This window comes from Cyclospora cayetanensis, unplaced genomic scaffold, assembly GCF_002999335.1.
Source record: "Cyclospora cayetanensis isolate NF1_C8 unplaced genomic scaffold, CcayRef3 CcayRef3_contig_61, whole genome shotgun sequence".
In the NCBI taxonomy this organism is placed as follows: Eukaryota; Apicomplexa; class Conoidasida; order Eucoccidiorida; family Eimeriidae; genus Cyclospora; species Cyclospora cayetanensis.
Window position 1 is genome coordinate 89187 of NW_020312602.1, and position 22734 is coordinate 111920.

The window sequence follows — 22734 nt, forward strand, 5'->3', positions numbered from 1 at the left end:
TGAATTGCTTAGCTGCCCCAGCAGATAGCATCTTGACAGCTATTGCGCTCGTATCCGATGGTCACGCACAATGGTTGGCCCTCGAGGTAAGCATTCGAGCTGGTCTCGACTCCATGCATTTGCAGAAATTGGTGGAGTCACTGGGACTTCCCATCAGTGCACTGACTGCCACCAAACACTGTCTTTATCAGATTCTCTGAAATTACCGACGGGCTACGCTCATAATTCCCGAAGTGCTGATATACGTCTTTTCTTGTTTTTGATGTGCGGCAAACGTTTTTAACCGAACCCAAAACTAAAAATGTGTTTTTACTCACAGAAGGCGAAGAAAATTTCGTTATTCCAACGGGCCAAGCCGTATGTGAGAAACTTCTACAATGTAGCATTTTAAAACGCTTTAGACAATTATGGATTGTACAGTTTGGAGTCACTCATCCTTTTTTCTGCATGGTGGGGTCAAAATCGTACTGTTTAAGTGGTATGTACCTGGGCTCATTGTCAACATGTTGAGTAGTGTGATTTCCGGCGGTCTCAGAAGGTGCGTGTTGCAAGCCAAGCTGTACATACACGTATTCTACTGCAGTATATCTAGCAACTATTTCATAATCACTTTAAAAATTGGTTGGTGTATCCGTATCCCTTGTTTATTAGTGGTTACTTATCCCGATACTTTGCAAGACGGTGCAATGTGTACATGTGCACTAGATGCTGCTTCAACTAGCTGTGCATGCCGGCTGCATCTAATCACAGAATAACTGCCCTGCTCCCCTTGTGTCGAAATCTCGAAGGACCGAGCGTTGGGGAACGAGGGAGTTCTCGAACAACCTCAACTTTTTATTAGGCTTTGCATCGTGTCTGATGTTAGGTGCTTGTGGAGAGCTACGGCGTGGATAATTGAATACCGGTTGATCTTTCTTGCGAGAGGCTGTTCACCAATGTGGTTGACCAAGGAGCTTAAGCTCCTTTAGGGAAGCAGGTAATAACTTCATAGCAGTTCCTGAAGAGTTTCGGCGACAGGGTCTTGAATAGGAACCGTAGGGGTCTTACAGCTGGAACATGACACCCGATAAGAGGTGCTATACGCCTAAATTAATCACTATGTCTTGCAACAAAAGGCCCATGTAGCGGTGGATACCTCCTTAATACAAGTGTTCGACAGTTGAGGCTGGCGGCCGCAACAGTACCTACGAGCATCGCTGGCGGCTGCTAGAACTAGCGAGATTCGGGTTCATTCATGCACAGCCTTAAGAACTGGCTGCCGTCAGAAATCAGTTTGTTTTATATGGCGGGCAGCGTGGTCATTCTACTGCAATTGGCACACCGGAAAGTTGAGTACAAATTGCTAGTTAGATTCTGAGCGTGAGCGCTGTATCGCATTACAAATGAACACTTGGCGAACCAAAAGAGACAGCCTCTGCCACAGGTAGACTGTATACGTGCGCATTCCTCCTCTGAATCGCGTATGTTTCTCATACTCATTGAGTAACTTGCGAAAATTCCGCTATTGCTCACCCGTTCTGGGCACAGTACTCTGGAGCTCGGTGCTCTCTGTGTCTTCTTCCCAATCTTGGGCTTGCCAGTGCTCCAATCGATCGCGTAGCTTCCTTTGGCGTTGACGCATCCGACTTGCAATGTCACTTATAGTTACGGGGCCATTTTCCGCTAGGACAGAAAACCAAAAAGTCTGTCCTGCTGCTTCAACAGCTGCCCGCCTTGCTGCCGTTTTGGGGCTCAGAACAGCTCTGGCTTCATCCACGCCAGAGGGCAGCGATTGCTGAGCCGGCTGGGCTTCATATTCCATGCATTGCGCTGACATCACTGCATATGCCTGAATAAAAAGCCAGTCATATCCTTGAAGTTATTTCTTAGGCTACTCTCGGTGGCTAACGTGTCGGTATGTACGAAGTACACCTCTGCACATACTCTAAAGCCAAGGAGAATAATCTGCAAATAACGTTGGTTCCTATAAGTGTGCCAAATCCAAGCATACCTCTTCAGCTCGCTCCCAGGCGTCATCAAGGGTTTCCTCTACATTGGAAGTCAAGCACCTCGAACTCCAGGCGCAGGCCATCGTCTGCGGGAGCGTAAAGGCGATTCAGACGTGTGCATTTGCCAATTCATCCATAAATTCCTGGTTTCACTGATGCCCGAATTCTTGGGTCATACGGCACTGAGACGAAATCATGAAGCGGTAAGCATCTTTTCGGGCCCAGACTGATGCTGAACTAAGAGGTAAGGATACATGTGCATATATTTTGCAGGACTTGGCCCTTAGTGCTTACCCGGCCGTGTAGCTTCATCCCGTTTAGGTGACTGATGGCTGCCAGAGCTGCTTCGTGCGACGCTAGGCGAACGAAACCAAAATTCTGTAGTGTCAGAAGCAGGTTGCGCTCAGCTCAAAGAGTTCATGCAATTAAGAATAAACTTGGCAGGCTTCCGCTACAGTTTTTATTGTGGCTCAGACAAGGCATCAGATAAATTGCCTGGCAAGGGCACTATACTGTGCTCAGCATCATTAATGAAAAAGCAGGAGACTGCTATTGGAGGATTCAAAACTTTCCACAGGTAATGATTGAGTAGGGCTGTGATGTTTGAGACAACAGGAAAGCGGGTCAGGTTCATTATGCTAGCAAGTTTGCCACTGCTTGGCGCTAATTTTTAAGTTATTAGCCAGCCGCAAAAAAATGGCCGCGGGTTGACTGCCTACCCTGGTTGGGTGGACTTCAGCAGCTCTAACAACATGAAAGTATGAACAAATTTCTCTGAGCTCTTCCTGAAAACAAAAGTCAAGCGAACCAACGCACATGCCCCAGGTTCCAATGCGGCCATAGTGAGCAACTCAGGTTGTGAAGTGGTGTGAACTCGAGTACATATGAAATTCTATAAGAATGCCGCTTTCTCCTTTTAAGGTGCACCATTCCACAGGGAATTTCCTTCAAAGAGTCCATATTACATAGGGTGGCGGCTCCGTGCTTACACTGTTGGTTAGAGGAGGCAGATTTGCTATAAAAATGCTGCAATTCGCTGCATGAGTCAGCGGCTCTGTTGGGCTGCAAAAACATGCACAACCGTTCAGTCATTTCTGTATTTCGGTAGCTTCCCGGCGCAGCCTACATAGCACTTGCCCGTGCTGCTGCAGAATGGTGTCAAACTCACATGCCGCGTCGTTGATGCTGATACACCTTGCGCACAATTATATTCAGCTTGGGAGAGGCTTCCTAAGAACAGAACGCTCAGGAATTGAAATCGGCTTCATAGGTTGGCCCTTACGCATAGATTACTTCATCATCAGAACAGCAGCACTCTTGAACCTTTAACATCAGCAAAACTACTTGCACTCCGCTCTAAGGATAGGAAATTTATTCTCACCTGAAGTCTCTTCAGGGCTATCTCTGCTACATCTTCATCGGAATAACGGAGGAATGCATACTCGCGCACCCCTTTCCTTGAGGGAAGTCCAGCAACAGACGACATCTGCAACCACCCGTAACACTCTATCGTCTTCCCTGGTTTGCGACTTGAAGTAGGGGCAGTAGTTTCAGGGATCGTGGAGTCTACTAGATTGGGATACCTTGACGTGAGTTGGCACGATTTGCGTTGCAGCTGTGACGAGGTCCTCAACCTGGTCAGCTGTGGCACCTGCGCGCAAACCGGAAAAACAGATGCCTGTTGATGAAATTCGATTCATGGCACCATGCAAGCTGTACTGAGCGGGCATACAAAATAATGGTTAATAAAGTACAGCTTATGCAAAGCAAATACCCCTAAAGGCCGTATTTGTTAGGGCAATACACCCTCCTGGTCTCCGCCCTACAGTGTCAAATTTAGGAACGGATATTTGGGGTCTATAACAGAGGGTTTGTGGCACCTGGGGCCAATCCGGAAATGTAGACATGGTATTCATCAACCACCAACGGAGTACTCCACGTTTCGTGCAAAGAAAGCCGAACTTGCCTGTGGCACGCATATATAGCAGGAAACACATCAATGCCCCATCAATTCTTTCCAATGCTGCAGGCGTACTATTATCTTGCTAGTTGAAATTAGTGCAACAGGCACTAAAAGGTAAAAACTAATTAATCTTTAGGACGTAGGCCTGGGAGACTAAGCTATAGTATACAAAAGTTGAAGTGAAATATGACCAATCCAAGCCTTACGATGAAGTGCCTGGCAGAACAGAGGCTGAACCGAGGAGCTCAAGCGCTAGTTTGGCGTGCACCTCGTGTGTGAAATCAACAATGGCATACAAACTGGCCCCCCGGGTGTCCGCTGCAATGCGAATGCTGGACATAGCATAGGGTAGCTGCTGTAGAGCATGGTTACGCTGGTTCTCTCTCTTGGAGTCTTCTATCGTCCCTTCGGTGGCGTAGCGCCGGTTGTTTAGCCAGCTGCTTTGGGGCAGTGCCCCTTGCCGTGCAGGAACTGGCGGTGGCGCCCCATGGGAAGGGCCTTTCTTAGGCAAACAGTGACCTGGCTGACGGTAGGAATTAGAAAACAGTTGCCTAAGGACCTCTGTGGCCTCATCAGCGGCCAGGTGTCCAGGGAGGTCGCGCACAAGAATGCTCCGTTGTTCCACTTTTGGTTGCGGTTTTGTGTATTCCTCTTCAGGCGTCCACGAACTGCCCTGCTGACATACAGGATATTTACTTTGCATATTGCTCACTGCTATCACCGGGGAATGCACGGATGTTGGTGCAGTTGCATGCCCGGCGAATGCCCGATCCACTGGTACACAGTCCATTGGTATGCTTGATAAATCGGAAAAAGTGACAAGACAAAATATAAAAACAATAAGCAGTAGAGACAAGCGTGTATATTTATTTCCAAAATATATCAATAGATTGTTGACGAAATGAACTGGCTGCCGGCATGGTGGTCCATGGGGGGGTTGGAGCTGGTTGTACATGCTGGGTGAAGCAAGCCTGTGAGTATCTCACTTTTGCATCAATGACCGGTAAATCTGATTACTGACATACATATTTTTTACAACATGAAATTTTTGACGATTTGGAGTAGGGAAAAGGCGGAGGGTAACCTCGCCTGCCAATCAAGTGACCATCATGAATGAAGCTGCAACGTAGTATATAACAGCAGCACAAGCAACACAATGCCTTTTTGAGCAACCATGTAGTACTTGGTCTTGCCTTGTTTAGGAGACCGTCGGTTTATCCTACTGTTATGCGGAGAACTAAGGACTGGGCGATTGGGTGTTGGAATGGCATTGGCAACGGTTTTAGCCGCCTTAGGCAACTAATCTAAGCACAGTTACGTATGAATGGAAGCTCGTTAGGTGCTGAGTATGTGTCCTGGTTTTTATTTCCTTGTATATTCCAGAGCAGCTACCGCCCCACACAATGGAGAATTGTTCATGTATCTCTGTATGCGAAGGCCGGGAAAGTGACGCTGCATCTACGGTCTCCGCCGGTGGACGCTTAGCTTCAGCCTAAGTAGAAACTGTAGAGGGAGTAATTGAGTATCTCTTCAGGACCACTTCTACCTCGCTTAGGACTTCAGCATGAAATGAGCGAGGCAGTTAGTGTAATGGGCTAAAGTACACCCAAGCCCTTTCCACGAAAATAGCAACGGTTAGTTAAGTACCACAAGGCAATCGGATACTTTGTTGACCACTCTTTATGCAATCTTTACTGCAGAGTACTGCAGGCTGGGCACAACAAGACGCAGTGTTGCATGCATCCGCGCCAGATGCTGGGCGCAACTAAAGCGCAGGCTCACGCGCACCCCAGCTGCCCCTCTCTCCTCATATCAGAACCTTGAGGTGAGTAAACATAAGATGGAAGGAGTACTACTTGATTACTCCCAATAACATCGTGTTAAGTTTAAAGTGAGTATTTGAATCCTTCGACAATGACATCGATTCTTTTGTGGTATCTGACCTCCGACAGTCCAAAAAAATCCAGTCAGACCAGGCTCAATCCTCGAAAGCTTTGGGGTACAAAAATTGTGCGAGTTTACCTACTGACGATCTGGGCAAACGGGCAATGTCTTCACCAATGTGAGATGCATCCTAGGCCACTAGCCGGACCAGTAGAGCTTTGCAACTGTAACATGAACTCCAAAATCCTCTAGATAAGGTGATCCTCTGCTTTGAACAAAATTCTATTGCCAAATGAAGTCGGAATGTACGGATGGCGGACTCCTTGCGTCCATTTAAAGCACAGTAGGCCTTCTCCAATGTGGTAGGGTTTCTCAAATTGAATACCCTGGATTTTGGCAGTAAAAGCTGATGCACCAACGTAGATAGCATGAGGTAGCTCAAGATCAATATGAACGATAAATTAGTACAAACAAGAGCTGTTGAGCTGCACAATAGTAAACAGGCGAAGCATCGTGAGAGCGTGTCCACTATCACGTTGATGGTAATCTTTCATGTGCGGGAGGTACGACGGCCAGGGAACAACTCTAAAGTCCTGAGCAGTTTTCGAAAGTTACACTGAAGACTGGCAGTCGGTCTCGATAGGTAAAGAATATCCATACAAATAGTGCATGCATTTTCACTCCTTACCACACCAGATAGAAGTTATCTTTCCCCATCAAATGCCGATGCTTGGTTTCGGTGAAGCCATGATAAGTAAAAACGCACTGTTGTATTTGGGAAGCGAGGACTCTTTCAAGAAGTGAAGAGCACACACAGATCCGCCTCGAAAGCCGCTTCTTGCGAAGAAATGACGCTCGAAATCGGGCAGTGCGAGTACTGGAGAAGTTAAAAGGGAACTGATACGCATGCTTGCTGTGGCATCAGCCCGCTCTCTACAGGTCCGAAGTGCGTCTTTTAACATAGACCAGTAAAAGGAGCAGAGACTCAAGCAAATCCAGGAATACAGTTTCGTTTATAAGCTGCACGCCCATAGAACTCTGCAACGTCGTTGCGACGGGATACGGCAAAGGCCATGGCTTGACTGCTTCGATATTTGCCAGATCTGGCTCAATTACTGCAGCCGAAGTACGGAAGTCCAGAAACACGACTGCTCTCACGAAGCACGAATAGTTGCGTGCCTGCACATACTACTGGCTGTCCCGCAATGGCTTCCGTGCACGCCATGCGTGCTGTAGGTGCGTTTGAACGCTTCTGCCGAACACCCAAGCAGCGTCCATATCGACGTGTTCACCTATTCTTGACAGGATTATACAACTCCCGCATAACAAACGTGCCGCTGCCGCTTAGGTGAGCCATTGGCAAATCCAAAAAGCATACAGGGCTAATCAGGTTCGCGCATGCGAGTGTGGAAAGACAGTCCGTGCATGCACTGCGGGTTCATAGGGATATGTAGGAAGGCGTCTGTGAAGTCACATGTTAATTACAATTTCCATTGTTGTAGCTTGTCTGTAGATTGACCGATATGACGCACCATAGACTTTTCTGCAGTGATCTTGTAAGAGGGGGTAAAGCTAACGCAGATGTGCCAAAATTCATCTGTTTCTAGGCAGTAGGCAAGCTAAGCCCACAGGCGATGAAAGATTTCTACACGTTTCCATTTCTCAACAAATGATATGTCTGCCTTTCAGTCTCTTCTTTATGCCGAAAGAACCTCTGATACTATGCAATATAGCATGAGGCTGGCCCAAGGACTGGCTCAATACAGTGAACAGGACCACTAGCGGGTAGCCAGCCTGCTGGCAGCTCGCCATTATCTGTCACATCCGCAAATTCCTTTTTTATATCTACCTATTCCAGATTTTACTTGGCTGAAGCGGTAAACGAGTTTCCTCGTTGAAAACCTGCTTTGGAACTATTAATATAAGACGCATGCTCAGAACCATATTCTCGTGCTGTGCCGCAGAGCCGCCCTCAAAAAGCCCCTTTCTTACCTTGCTGAGGCACCGACTCTATCCGCTCGCAATGAATGAACTGAGAGTTGCTTTTGAAGACCAAGTGTTGCTTGTTTCTAGCGCATCGTGTGACACTAGCCTATAGTGAAAGGCATCCATGCAGCCATGGCTGCGCGTTATGGTTTACCCGTGACACACCTAAGAAAATTTCGTGGTGCACGGTCCAACGCAAAAGTCATGGACCAGGCTGATGGGACAATATATTCATCTTTAGGTGTGCAGCACTATCGATCCTTATTTTCTGCCGTCTTTCGGCAACAAATGCGCTTTTGATGGACCATTTGCCCCCTGCTCGTGTAACAGCAACCATGCGCAGCCAATGAAAGTAACCCTAGCAGCTCTTGACCATTGCTTGAGACCTCTATCCTCAATCGAGCCGTGGAAGCCCTCAACTGTGGTCTATTCTCTGAAGATCCCTGCACCTTGAATAGGCTTCCTGGAAGTTCTGCTGTTTCCCTGACGCACCTTCTTTGCATGCCAGGCAGCATGCTTCAGCTGGGCCCAGTCGTGTTGCTCGAGTTCGGGTTTTTTTCACACCTTTTCCCATTCAGAGCGTATGACCTTATTTCCCATTGTAGTATCAGGTACGTTGGCAAGGGCCTTTATGGGGCTGTCCACGCTCCTGGGTCAGTTCCGGTCATTTTGTCGTGGTGCACCTCAGAATGTGAGCTAGGACAAGTCAACGGAACCCCGAAATCCACAGGTTCTAAATCCTCATTTTGCAGGAGCCATGCTTACTGGCCCCCGAAACTTCAATCAGTCATTTAAGTGCGTAGGTTCAACCGGTTGGGTGTTCAGCCGCTGAGTCACTGCCCACCGTGCGACCACTTGACTTTACACTAATATACGCTTGAACTGGAATAAATCATTAAGTAGGCAGCTGTTCGTGTGCATTGTTGCTTCGGCAAACGAAAAGTTTGTGTTTTTCGGTCCGATATCTTCATAGCTTTCCCGTTCTAGACTTCTCAACAAAAAGTGCCTGCTTTTGAGTTGATTTCCGTAGAAATCAAGGAGTCAGGGCTCATATGAATAATTGTACTGTAGCAGGGTTGCCGATATACCTTTTACATGCTTAGAGCCACCATTTAAATGCTTCTTTCTATAGCAGACATGATTAAGGAAGCATCCCTTTCTCTTCATCCCGGGGGTTCACAGCGCGGTACAAACACAACAGGCTCATGAAACTTTCGAGCACTTGCCCTATCTTAACGAAAGTAGTGTGTTTTTGAGCGGCCTGGCCTCGTCGATGTAAATCGTAACAGTTTGTCGGCTGACAAATCGTGTCCTTCTGCCAGCTGTCGAGTTACTGCGTTCACATCTGTTCGCAGGCCCACCTACGCCGCCTATATAGGCTCTTTGCCACCGTTAGCCTCCACGGCCAGAAAACAATCCCCCTTAACTGTTCACCTCAATTCTGAATTACTGAATAATGAAATGGCTTTATTGATTCTATATATGTGTAGTAGGGTTACATGGGATCCCACTCCATCCACAGCCACTGGATGAGCCGGAGAGCAGTTAAATCGAACCATGCGTGCTTGTAGCTTCAACGCACTTTCTACGGTCTCCATATTGGGACAGTCAACGCCAGACTAAAAACAGCTTCCAAGAAATCCATCTTATCGTCCGCCTAAAAGGGCTTCCTCTTTTAATGCCCCGCCGCTCGGGATCCCCGCAAGAAGAGAAGACAGCTAGGGGACGCGCTGCTGCACATGAAAACAGTCGGAGCATTTAATCCAGTTGCATATAGCTTCTATTTTACACTCATACACAGTTAATCGTAAAGCAACCGTAGTGAGCTAGCTCTACATTTAAAAGATAACTCAACAGCCCAAATAAGTAGTCAGACGTTAAACAATTCTTAATTGAGTATAGCGCGTGTGATAGATAGTGCCTAACTGTAGCAAGCCCCCACACACTCACTGTTGAAACGCTACACCTGTTTGCCGTTCAAGCCTTGCATTCTTTCCCCAATATTAGAAACCTATTGATTTAGATGAAAGAGAGGAGATACCCCATTCGAAGAAGCTCCCAGAAACTTTGGGCTTATACTAGTTGAGTTTTTCGGCTACTGATTCCCCTATGGGATCTTGTGGGGCGCGCTACAGTAGCGACCAGTTTTGTGCGTGACCGAATGCAAAAAACAATGATGAGTGCGTTTCTTCCCATTAAATAAAGAAAGAGCTGCATAGCTGCCACACCCCGAAAGATCAGTGAACTATGGTTAAGACGTGTCCGAATGCACGAAGAAGTGCGTATTATCGAAATAAGGTGCGAGCGGTATGCATCGACAAACGATTGGTCGAAATGGGCATTAGGCACGATTGTAAACTAGTTGTCACAAGAGTTGGTGCAGACCTAATGAATTATACCTGCATAAAGCTCTCCACATGAGCTTGAGAATGAAGGCCACAAGTAAAATCGATAGGCAAGATAAGTCTTCGTTTAGGATGCAACTATGTTCTAGTGTGGCGAGTAAACACATGATATAATTCAAGGCTTGCCGGGGAGCGCTAGTCGAATCAACATCCAAGTGTTGCATGCAGTCAATTACTTACTGTCCGCACTCGAGTTGCCTAAATTCCCCATGGAGTGGGCTATTGTGCTTCTAACCACGAAAGGTTTCTCGAACTGTAGCGTCCCACATGACAGGTACTGACTACTACGGCGGCTTTCCGGTTAAAACGGTAATATGCGCGCAAAGACACGGGGTTCCTTGAAACACATCGTTGGTGTAGATTGCTGCCTGGTCGAATGGTATTGCCTCCGGCGAGGGCTGGGGGGAAGGGTGGCCACGACGGAAGCCCTTCGAGGTACCTTATTCTGTGGACCATGGTTGTCTTTGATACGGAAAACTGTACTAAGCTTTAGGGTTCGTAGGGCGCATCGTCTTCTCCATCTACTAGACCGCACCCATTACATATGTCGACCAGTAACTCCAAATCATTTTGCCGCTTTCAGAGAACTGACAGGGGCAAAGTCTACAAAACTATGCCACCTTGTATGGCATTGTGTGTACGTGACCACAACTTCCCGTAAAGCTGCTTTTGTGCTACCCAAAAGACAATGCATGTTCCTTGTGGGTGGGTGTGAAAGACAGTTCCCCGGAGAGTCCACTACTTATCAACGGCCTACTGTGGACGGCTACTCAATAAGCTCCCAGGGGAAAGCTCGACAGTGCAGCTGCAAAAAACCCCTCGGCCCCGGCTAGCTAGTTAAGCCAGCAGGCCACACGCACAGCGAGAAAGGAGGCCAACTACGCGACATTGCCAAAGGAAAGAACACTGCAGAGCACAGCAGCCTGGGCCGTACAGCAACTACCCGTTACAAGGGATGCACGAACCATAGGGAAGCCAGCCATCATGTTCCGTCACGTGCCTGCTCAGCCCTCCAAAGTGTGGCTACCAATCCTTAACGAGAAACCACTGAGAGGTAGAGGCGGCCTTCCGCGGAACGAATGCCGGCTTCGGCGAGTGATAGGTGGTCCTATATTGAAGCAGCACACAAGAGACACTACTCGAGCGAAACGTTTCCTCATCAATACTGCGTCAGGCAGCAGCAGCAGCAACTCGACGAACCGCTGGCAACCAGGAAGAGCATAGAAGAACTGAAAAGGAGCGGCACGCCAAAAACTTTCTAACTCACCAAGAGAGGATTACCGTCGATGCTGCTCGAAAGCTGCAAGTCTCGAGCTTTCAAGGTCTCGGCGCCAATACCCGCATCTAGCAGCGACTGCTTCAGCTGCGCAGTCGTGAGATTGCGATCAACCTCTACCTGAGCCTCCTGAGCCTCGAGACCGTCCCCTTCCCGACAGACAACTGTCAGAAGCAGCGGCGCAGAGGCTCCACTTTCAGCAGCGACAGCAGATGTGTTGTCTACACGCTGTCTCTTCGCCTCCGGAGCAGCTACTGACGTCTGTGACCCCGTGGCTGCAGCCTCCACACGGAGAGGGTCAACCTCGGCCTCCGCCTCGAGACGCTGCACACAGCGGCGAGACAGGGGAGGAAGGCGCGAAATGAGCGCGTGCGAGAGCGCGTTCACAAAAGCTCGCTGGGGAGAAAAAAGCGGAAAGGTGCTGGGAGAGTGAGCACCGAAGGATACTTGACTGGCGGACGCGAAACAAAGTAAGCAGGGAGGCAAGGAATACGCTTTGTATGATCAAAAGAGAACGACCCAAAGAACGACAGAAAAGGCACAAGATGAAACGAAGGGCGAAAACGACGCCCAAGGTAAGCGTAGCAAGTCTAGCAAAAGGTATTACTATGCTAACGACAAGACGGACCGCATGGTCATCAACTGAGCCAAATAGATCAGGACGCTTGGCCACAAACTGTGCGAGGTATCCCTCGACATCCTCCAGTGGAGCAAAAGCCGACTCGGCCTGTGCCTTCTCCAGAAAGCGGTCCTTCTGCTCTCTGCAATTAACAGACAGACGCCAACACCGCACCACATCTCGGCCCGTTTGAGCTCTCTCAAACACACTAAAACAGTACAACAGTAAACATCTCCACCCCTTCCCCCGCTTTCGCCCGTGGAAAACCTTGCAATGCGACCACTGTCGAAATACTCCCCGTAGCAAATCGCCTTCAAGAGCGGCCCACAATAGGGTGGACTCCTTGACGTGAGCCGGCAACCAAAAGTCATGGAATCATCGAGCACACACAGGGTTTGTGCATATCATCGTGTGCAGCAGTGTAAGCTCTGCTTGAGGGCAGACCTACTTCCATTTCGGATCGAGCAGCAAGATTCTGAGATGATTCGTCATTTGGTCTGCGGCAATAAGCTGACCCGTGATCGGGCACCTCTGGAAACCGCTTGCGGCACCAGCAGCCGCCTGCCGCTTCTTGGGTCGAACATATCCCTTGACAACTCTGAGGGGCGCAGTTTGGACCATTGGCTGAAGAAGAAGCGCAGACATGCATCGTACAATGCAAAAAATAAGGCACGTGGGGTGGCTAGGCACAAAGCTGAAAAAATGCATAGCTGTGCCCCTCTCAAGACACTCAGAAAGGCACGACGGTCCGCAGATACATATGCATAGATATATGTATACACATATATATTGAAATATACACATGCAGATATATATAGAGAGATATAGATATCTGCAGTCGGAGACCATTACAATACACACTTTCCACTGTAACGGCGCTTCGCAGTTTCCACGGCACACTATGTAAGATGTCAGAGACAGTGAAAACGAGGCCGCTCGTAACGTGGGCATCATCAACAGGCAAGCATGGCGCATCTCTCAGTTCCCCTGCGCAAGAGTCACAGAGCCTCCTTTTCCTCTCAATTAAAGAGAGCGACAGGAGACCCTCAGATGCAGTTCCGCCTTTTGAGGCGAAGTCTCATCACCGCGCCGAAACCAGACATACACATACACACGTTCGCGACGCTTGCGCCTTGCATCAGAGCGCACGCAGTCCAATGCCATACATACAGGGAAAAAGGATGATAAGACCACTTTTAGGAAGCGTATTTGGTGGAAATTTCTGTTTGAGCGACTGCAGAAGACAACTAGCGACGAGATACATGAGCCCGCAGTGTAGACTCGCCAGATCCTCTTGTTGTTCGGATTCTGGAGCAGCAGAACCAGGTGTAGCAGTATGACCGGCAGCACTTTCGGCAGCGGCCGGCTGCTGCTTCTGTGCTTCTTGCTGCTTGGCAGTCTCCTCCTCGTCTTCCGTTTCCATAGCCTCGTCATCATCATCTGCTCCTGCTCCCTCGATAAGCTTCGCGATCGAGTCCACCTTCTCTCCCTCTGTGCCTGTGGGAGCATCAGCAACGCCAGAAGCGACTTCAGACAACAGTGCCTTCGGTAGCTCCCTCGGTGCTGCTTTGAAGTCGATCGGTGCGGCGAGAGGCAGCCGTTCGTCTTCTTCCGTGAAATCAATCGTCTCCACAACGTGAAAGTCTGTCCACTCCAGCGACATCATAAGTCGCCTCTCTTCTTGCGTCTTTGTTTCCTTCTCCTTCCGCCGCTGCAGCTGCTGCCGTTCGTACAGCATACGCCGTCGGATCCGTGTCATCAGCGCCTGTCGGTTACCAGCCGTCTCCTTCAGCCCCTCGAGGGTCTCTTTCTGGGGAAGAAGGCACTTGGTGTATGCGTCCACGAGGGAAGCAAAGTAGGAAAACAAATGGTGAGAGGGCTTAAGAAACGCGAACTGGGGGTTCTGTTGCTCTCGCTGAGCCAATCCAGCGAGGAATTTCTGGCCGTTCCGGGCGACAAATTGCGCACAGCAACGGATGATATCAAGGTCTACAGGAGCAACCCATGGATGCTGCAGAATGTACTGACTTGGGGGTGGCGGTTCGATTTGCTGCTTGCTTGCTTCCTTCTCGCTTTCCCCTATTTGGGTAAGCATTAACAGCTGCTGCTGCTTTTGCTGTTGCTGTTGCTGTTTCTGCTGCATGTCCCGAATGGCTTGCGGCACCTGGGGGGTGGGAGCAGCCTCTCCTGTGGCAAACTCCCTGACTTTCAGCTTGTAGAAAGCATGATACGGATTGTTTGGCAGCAAGAAACCGAACTTGGTGGCACTCTGTTCTCGCAAGACGCGCGACTCGAACTCTGCGCCGTTCTTGGCCACGAACTGGGCTGTTTTCTCGATAACGCCGCGCATATCTGCTGGTGGAAAAATCAAGTCAGGATGGGCTGATCCTGGAGAGCCCTCATGGGCCCCCCCTCCAGCGGGCGCTGCAGAGACTGCGGTAGGGGCCGAAGGCCTCTGAGGCAGCTCTACTGCGGTGCTCATTCTCCGCACGAGTGACGAGAGGCGAGCGATATCTCTGCAGAGGCGTGAGACACGGGATGGTGCAGCAGAAATGTACTACTGCGTCGCCCTCCGCCGTTGGAGGCGCTCGAGTGCTGGAGCTACCCTCGGGAGGTCAAGGGCCTTGAGAGCCCTTCAGCAGAAACAGACGAGCGCAAGGCGACGTGAAATGTAGCTGCTGAGGTTCTATGAGTACAAAAAGCCGCAGGAACCGCAAAAAGGGGGCAGCAAGGCCAGAGGCGCTGCAGCAGCCGCAGCAACTGCAGCAAGGAAGGCGTCCTCAAGAGGGGTGAGGGGAAGCCGCTAACCCTGGAAGTCCAAGAGCAACACGCAATTTAAGCCAAGGAGAAAAAGCCTCAGAAAATCACCCGCCGACCCTACAACCCCAGTCCAGCGTATCTTTAGCAACCACCAACGGAAAACCCGGCAGCAGCAGCTGCAGCAAGTGCAGCTGCTGCTGCTGCAAGTGCATGCGGCCCCGTCGAGCTCGCAATGTGTGTCGTAAATGTCTACAGGTAGAGAAACTTCATCACCGCTTGTTCTCGAATACTTTTAGTAGCCTTAATTTCAAGACTTGAGTGTGAACCGACACCAACGGTTAAGGCATTAGCGCTACTATTCAGAGCCAGCTTATCACCACCTCCGGCGAGCTCCGGGTCGCCTCCACGGCCACAGAGGCTGTGTTTCAACTTCTCTGGCTAAAATTTTCGAATACACCGAGGCAAGAGTTGGTGAAAGAAGACGTGGAATCAGCTGGTGTTCGTGGAATCCAGTTTGTGTGGCGAGAGAGGCAGCGCAACTGGGGGGCAGATACATTTCGGCCGGAACGGCAAAACTGCCAACACACATTTTCTCGCAAATGACGCACAAGAAACGCGCCGGCAAGCAGCATCAGGCGCAGCGGCATTCACGCGAGAGGAACCTGCAGCAACGGCACGAGGATGCCTCCCCACCTGGAGTAGAGCAGCAGCATCAGACAGCTCGCCCAGAGACCAATGGACAGCAGCAGCAGCGCATGTTCAAGCGAGATCCTCAGGATTCTCTTAAGGACCAATGCCGCGCTTCTCGTGAACATGCGGATCTGATCGATCCTTCTGGCAGAATCGCTGTGAGTCTTCCTGGATCAGTGCTGAGATTTGCCTCTCTTCTAGCCAACAGGGCACTCCCACGCATGCAGAGCTAGAGACTTCGGACTTGCGTTTTTTTGGATTTCAGTCTCCGAGCTAAGGCTCCCCCGGTGCGTGTGTGTGCTCGTAGGAAGTGCAGCGGCGGTTCCGTGTCTGCTGTGCAAATGCTCTAGACGTCGGTGCTGCCCAGCTGCACGGGGTGGGCCCTGAAGGCGATCTCGCCCTTGTGCGCGTCTTTGCCACTCAGGTGACTCCGAACACTGTCTAATGCCACAACGCTTTAAAGAGAGAGCGACAAAGAAAGACAAATAGAAAGAGAGAGATATATATATGTATAGAAAGATAGATAGAAACAGAGAGAGAAACAGAAAGAGTCTCCGCTGCCCTCTGCCTGTGCCCTTGGTCACCTTCAAACGCCCCCAAGCGCCTTCTTCATCTGACGCTCCGTTTGCGGCTTGTACTCTGAGCGTGATTATGCAGCGCATCTCTGAGAGAAAGAGGTGTCTCTCGATTTCCTGGTCCCCCACACTGAAGCAGCAACCGCTGCTAAGTGTAGTGCCCCTTGAAACGCCGCCTACCCTCGAGTTTTGTTCGCCCTCAGGTACGTTTTTTGCCGTATAGACCTAAGAGACCCCAGTATCGTCCCCGCCTTGCGCGTCTCATCGAGCAAGCTCACCTCACAGTGCGACGGCTGGTTCAAGGGCAGCCAGACACCAGCTTCATGACAGAGCGAGTCTTTGCTTTCCCGCAACCTAGGCAGAAAACTTGCGCCTTTTGCTGGATGGGTCGGCCTGTGCGAGTGCGGCTGTTTCTTGGGATGCCCGTAGTTCACAGCGACTGGTTCTTTGAAGGAGGCCGAACGTCTCTCATGGGGTGTAACCTGCAGGCATGGCGAGCGAGCAAGCGCGTGCATGCATGCATGAACTGTGCGCGTGTTGTTGCGGGCCGTGTCAGGAAAACTCGTTGCCCATCTGACGCCTCGTGCCGACAATGGGAAGGCTACGGGAGGGTCTGTAGGAGCAGGAGCACTGCCTCTTCAGCGGCTCGAGATCTGGGGTTCGAGTAGCAACACAGGCATTGGGTGTGTTTTGTGTCTTCCGGCCCCTCATGGCGTCTCCTGGCTGCCTCCTTACGGCGGAGGTTCCTTCTGCTCTGGCGATGAGAACCTGTGAGCGACCTTCTCAGGGAGCCGCGCTGCTCTAGGGGCCTCATTTCTGTCCGACACACCTTGTTGTTTCGCCGCGCACGCCCGGGTAGCTAGGAGCCTCTGGCAAGTCGCATAGACTCTCAGCGGCAGGAGTCAGCACACGCAAGCGCTGCTAAGAGTGGCGACACAGGATTCCTTCGGTAGCTGCTGCGTGCTGCCCTGCAGCTTTGCATACGTCGCGGAGGCTGCCCAGCCGGAGAACAAGTCTCCTCTCGACACTTTCCTGTATAAAGACACCTGGGGAGAGCAGCTGCTGCACCACTCCATCGGCAGAGTCTTTCTGGGGAGTGTAGCACCTGCAGTCTTGACCTCTCTCGAGCCTAACGAGCCATCCGCAAGCTACGCCCAAGTCAGTCAGTTTGGGGGCGGGGTGGGCCCTCTAAGGGCTTTGTGTGCTGCGCTTGCCTCGCAAATACACTTTTGGCTCAACCGCGGGTAGGTGCGCATTTGCATCCAAGCCACACGCTGTCACGTGCGGGGTCTCTCAATCAAATTGCGCTTCTTGCAGGCCAAATTCGTTCCCGACGGATCCGCCATCGTCTGCACGGAGATTCGATCTGCGCCTTACAGGTATGTTCCAGCGTGCCTAGCTACGCCCTCTGCTGCTGTTCCTGGATGCAAACGTACGCATTGGGGTCACCTCGCGAAATAATCTCAATGTGAGGCGTCAGCAGCCACGTTTCTTTTCTGCGCTGTAGACTGGGGCTCAAGTTTTGCATCAACCGCCAATGTGCGATCCTCTTAGCGTCAGGCTCGTCGGGGAGACACCTTGCAGAGGCCCTTAGAAGCAAGGCCGCCTGTCATGGAGATCCCCTCGGATCCATCAGGCCGACTTGGTTGCAGCTTTCAGGAAAGGAGGATTGGGCTGCCTGGGGAGCGAGGGTGTGCGAAGCTCCCGCATCCCCTCGCGAGGCCCTCCTGAGATTTGAAGTGATATACACCTCCTTGACAGAGGACTGCAGGGTGTGTAGGCACCTAGCAACCCCTTTTAGCGCGACTTCAGCGAGGGGGAAGGATGGGGGAAAGGGGTGGGAAGGATGGGGAAAAGGGGTCATGAGGGGGGAAGGATGGGGGAAGCGGCACACTCAATGCGAACACCTCGAAGGCACGGCAAAGGCAGCAACAGAGCACCCCAGATACTACTCGACTTACACACACGCACACGAGCTGCACACCATTCACGCAACGAGAGGCAACAAGACACTGCCACCAGCACCACAAGCTCGTCTCTGGAAGGCTGGTACTCGCTCTCTTACACGCACAGCATACCAAGAAAAGAAAGCCCTCAAGCAGTGCAGCTGGGGTCTGTTGTTTTGCTGCTGCCGCAGGAGACGCGGCCTCACTTTGGCAACACCCGCCTCCGCGTGGTTACTGTTATCCGAGCGAGTTCTTTGGACCCGTGGCGTGTGGAGGGCAGACGCACATTGTTGAATCCAAACCCCCTAGCAGATTGCAAGCACCTTGCAGGCCGTTGCGTGGCTTCCAGTGAGGGTTGCTCTCCAACGGAGAGCTGGTCGAGCTGCGTGGCGGGGCCTCTGCGGGAGACAGAAACACCCACAGGGGGCAGAGAGGTCAGGCCCTTTGGAGGCTTCTGCGGATTCGATCTCCCACCATGGAGAACTCAAGGCTTTCTCCTGGCGAACACCTTCATCGGCTGCCGACAGACCGTCGTTGCCATCCTCACAGACGAGCGCGGTCAGGTCGACTCTAGGGGCTAGTGCTGCCGAGATCACATCCTGCTTCTGACGTCTGTGCTGTCAGCTGTCGAGATCCTTGTTTCTTTTACGGAGGGAGGGCTGGGGGATGACGGGCTTGAAATGTGTGGAGCTCGGCGAGCTGGCATGTGCGCTGTTTGCTGCGTAGCTGAAGGGCCCCGCGTGCGGCAACTTCAGCTGAACAAATCTCAAGGGCCGTCAACTTCCATGGAAATCAAGATGGCAGCGGCAGCAGCAGCAGTGGGAGATGTGAGCCTGTGGGACGTTAGGGGTGAATGGATTCTCGTTCAAACCAGCAGTCCTGTGCATGTTCCTGCTCTCGTTCTTGCAAAACTGAGGGCTTCGGCTTCCGCAAAGGAGAGCTGCAATGAGGGCGACTTGATGGGCTCTCCGATTGTGGCAGATATCGTCCACGCCATGGTGTTGAGGGGCCCCCACGAGGCCTTAGACGGGGTGAGCGGGGACAAACGGGGTCCAAATGCACTTCGAACAAAGGGGCAAGCCACTCTAGATGTGCGTGTCTTCAAGGTGCTGCTGTGCCTGACATGTGGGTCTGTTGCTCGCATTAGCTTTCTCGTTGAGAAGGCCGTGGGCACATGTCGGCAGCCTTCCTGTGTGCTTCCGTTCTCTCTCTTCAGGCAGTGAACAAGCTGCAGCTGCATATGCTCACACTGTCACTGTACCACTTGGAGTGCCAGCGCCACTGGCTGCTGCGGCTAGGGGCCCCCCCCAAAGGTCCTTCCCTCCCCAGTTTGGCCGTCTTCATCCACGGGGGCCCCCACGCATGCGCAACTTGCGCGTACAGCCGGTATGTTCTCTTTTTGACCACCATAGGATTCGATGTCTTGGTGGTGAACTACAGAGGCTCCGCAGGTTTCGGTCAGGACGAACTCGTCTCAATTCACGGTCCGTAGAGCGAGAAAGACAGAAAGAGAAAGACACACAAACGCACACACACACACAGAGAGAGAGAGACAGAAAGAGTCCGGGTGCCTCTTTTGTTTCCGTTCCGGTCAGCTTATACGATGTAGCAGCCCCCTCGAAGGAAGCACTGCGTTTTCCTTTCCTTTTGACTTGTGAACTGGTGCAAGGGCCAGAGAGATGGCCATTAAATTGCTTTTGCAAGGTCTGAAAAGCTGCTGCTGCTGCTTCAGGTCGCGCTGGCCGTCAAGACGTGGAGGACGTGGAAGAGATTGTGAGTAGAGTTGTTCAAAGGTGAGGGGTGCCTCTCGGCTGCAGCGACGTCTTCTAGCTCTTGCCTGGCGCTTAGTATGCAAGACAGCCAGTATGACACACAGTGACATACATCCATGCGCACCCTTCGCTGATACACTGCGGCCTCCCTCTGCACAAGGGCCTCCCCACGATCTTCGAGGCTCTGCGCCAAGCATTCAGGTTCGGCTACAACCGGAACCGTTGCGTGGTCATGGGAGGATCTCACGGGGGATTTCTTACTTGCCACCTCATTGGGCAGGTTCGTTTTATTAATAGCACTGGTGAAATGCCATGTCTGTCTTCTGTGTGATTTTCTGCATATCTATAAATATATATATATCGGTGCTTGCTTCCGGTGCCTTGCTGTCGTGAAAAGGTGTTCCGGAAGGCAGCTGCTGCCCCCAAACTGCGCGTTCAGGGGCTGAAAGGCGCGCATTTGGAGCTGACTCTGATTTCATATCCTCTCGGCTGCCAAATTAACTGTGCATAGTGCTAGATGTCAAGGCAAAGTGCGCTCTGCTCTTTTTCCTGCTCAGTTTCCTAAGCTTTTCAGTGCAGCGTCCGCGAGAAACCCCGTCACCTATATTCCGGCTATGTTTGCCTCCTCCGATATACCCGGTAGGTACACCAGAGAAAGGAGCTGCTTGCTTCTTAAGCTTTCATGCCGCAGCCATACCAGCGGATCCACTTCCTCCTGTCGTCAGATATAAACCGCAGAAGTGATGCTCTCACTGTGCCCTTGCGGCCACCTCGTGAGCCCTTGTCGCTTTTCGCCTGTTTTACTGCAGTGCCATGAGCTCCTGGGTTCCTTGTCCAATTGGCTGTTTCCCAATGTCTCGATGTTGCATAAAACACCTTCTGAAAACTAGCCCGTGGTTCTCTTTCTGCTTTTGCCGCTGCCTGTTTCTATCGAGCAAGCACGTGCGAGGGTTTCTTTGGCCTCGCGGCGATCCATCTCCGAATTACGATCGCATGTTGCATCAGCTTGTGCCTTCCCTCATGCGTTCTTGCAGACTTCGTCTTCCCAGTCTCCTGCGGAAAAGACTTTGAATTCGACAAACCGCCAACAGAAGAAGCTATCGTGAAAATGCAGCATCTTTCCCCCACGGAGTATGTGGGATCTATACAGACCCCCATTCTCCTGGCACTCGGCGCTAAGGACCAGCGAGTCAGTCTTATAGAGCATAATACAACCACATACAACAAAGCACACAATACATGCACAGCTGAGGCTGCTGCTCTCCAGTGCAATGCGCCCTTGGGAAGCTTTTTGTATCAGGACACCCCCGAGCTGCAGGCGGAGTCAAAACGCGTCTCTGTCCTTCTGACTGTCGCTGCAGTGCTATGCTAGAAACGATTGCCTTTGTATGCTCATGAGTAGGGAGGGCATGCGCCTCTGCTAGCATCCACTGCATTCGGCAAACAGCACCGTTGTGTCCACGCACTACGCGCATGCGTTGCGGGATCCTAAATGTCTTGGTTTACAGCTGCTCTTTTCTGTTTCCTAAGGCATATATATAGCAGAACGAAAATCGCGGTCCGTTTCGTGTTTCGTTAGCGGATAATGTCATGCTCTTCGTAGCCTTGCTGGACTGTTTTTCTTTCACGACCCCTTTGCAGTCTCCTGCCACTTGTGCTATTTTTTATTCAGGTTCCGCCGTCGCAAGGCCTTCTTTTTTGGAAGCTTCTGAATGGCAATGGTGCGCGTCCCTCTGCTCTCTTCGATGCCCCCACCGCACGCGTTTTCTTTGCCCTTCCTCCTCTTGAATAACAAGATTGTGCGCCTTTTTCCTCTCGCGTTTGCATCTCCTTCTGCTGCAGGGAAGAAGAGCAAGCTGCTTTGGTACCCGGAAGATAACCACAGCTTGGACACCCCAGTGACGGACGCTGACTACTGGACCAACACGGCTAGCTGGTTTCTGGAGCACGTCTCGCAAGAAGTTCTCCCTCCCCTTTAGCCGACGGCAAGAGGCAGCGGGAGGTGAGAAAGCACAGGCTGTCCTGTGGATCGACTGTGCGGCTCTGTTGGTGGCTGCCCCGACGTGGATTCAACGGCTGCTGCTCACCAAGGTGCACACACAGTCACGCTGGAGAGGCACTCAAGAAGTCAAAATAGACCTGACGGCTTGGCGATAAGGAGCCAGGAGGGGCATGAAAGCCAGATCCACTGCTGCCGACAGTGTCACAAGGCACCCGCGGGAGGTACCACTGAATAGAGCCCGCTGCTGCGCGTCGTTCCTCTACAGAGCGCATTCTGCTAGGGTGGCAGTAGAGAAGCTTGGCTCTAGTCGGGATCACTTTTTTCACCTTCAGATTTGATCTCTAAAGCCTTTTTCTCGGCTTCTCGAACACTCTACAATGCAGGGACGCTTGACTACAATTTTCATGCACCCACACACAGGGGTCGGTGCAGGCGACAAGGTATTCTCTTGTGGTGCATCGCGCTACAACCGTCTCTCTCGTGACTTGATAAGGTGTTTTAAAAAAACATAGTTTTTAGTTATGCAACTCCCGGCGGGCAATGGCGCTCTCGGTGACAAGCCACATGTAAGATACACCCAGGGGTTCAGGCGTTTTAGTCTCAAAAATCTGGCACCAAGCCACCGAAGAAGCTGCTGTCGAACGTTTTGTCGACAAGCTCTGTATGCAGTGCTCGAGTTCAACGAGGCTCGAAGGATTTGAGATAACAGTCCGGCAGCCAGCCATCCAGCCAGCTGCACAGGTGTGCTGCGGCTGAATGGCTAGTGTATCCAGGTAGACGTCGCCATTTGCAGACCGCCGTCAGGGCCAGTGTAATCTAGCTGCACTATTCAAAGCAGAGAGACGCAGAAGCTCTAGATAAAGGGACA

General features: G+C 51.3%; 3 protein-coding genes across 3 annotated transcripts; 1 reads left to right on the top strand and 2 right to left on the bottom strand.

Annotated features, from left to right (window-relative positions):
- Window positions 1-137: 137 nt before the first annotated feature.
- LOC34623063 lies at window positions 138-4654 on the bottom strand. Its single transcript, XM_026335190.1, has 12 exons — window positions 4158-4654; window positions 3869-3954; window positions 3572-3639; window positions 3312-3474; window positions 2978-3042; window positions 2708-2773; window positions 2283-2366; window positions 1991-2074; window positions 1513-1828; window positions 934-997; window positions 487-609; window positions 138-372 (listed from the first exon to the last, which is right to left on the bottom strand). Exons 1-12 carry the CDS (start codon window positions 4652-4654, stop codon window positions 138-140), a joined length of 1851 nt encoding a protein of 616 aa, XP_026190975.1.
- Window positions 4655-11259: 6605 nt separating this feature from the next.
- Window positions 11260-14603, bottom strand: LOC34623062 (splicing factor 3A subunit 1). Its single transcript, XM_026335211.1, has 5 exons — window positions 13397-14603; window positions 12570-12732; window positions 12131-12263; window positions 11494-11826; window positions 11260-11334 (listed from the first exon to the last, which is right to left on the bottom strand). Exons 1-5 carry the CDS (start codon window positions 14601-14603, stop codon window positions 11260-11262), a joined length of 1911 nt encoding a protein of 636 aa, XP_026190996.1.
- Window positions 14604-16906: 2303 nt separating this feature from the next.
- Window positions 16907-21843, top strand: LOC34623061. Its single transcript, XM_026335191.1, has 13 exons — window positions 16907-16939; window positions 17161-17229; window positions 17464-17525; window positions 17654-17918; window positions 18284-18655; window positions 18746-19123; window positions 19309-19576; window positions 19825-19885; window positions 20066-20144; window positions 20422-20503; window positions 20899-21053; window positions 21537-21585; window positions 21707-21843. Exons 1-13 carry the CDS (start codon window positions 16907-16909, stop codon window positions 21841-21843), a joined length of 2010 nt encoding a protein of 669 aa, XP_026190976.1.
- Window positions 21844-22734: the final 891 nt, after the last annotated feature.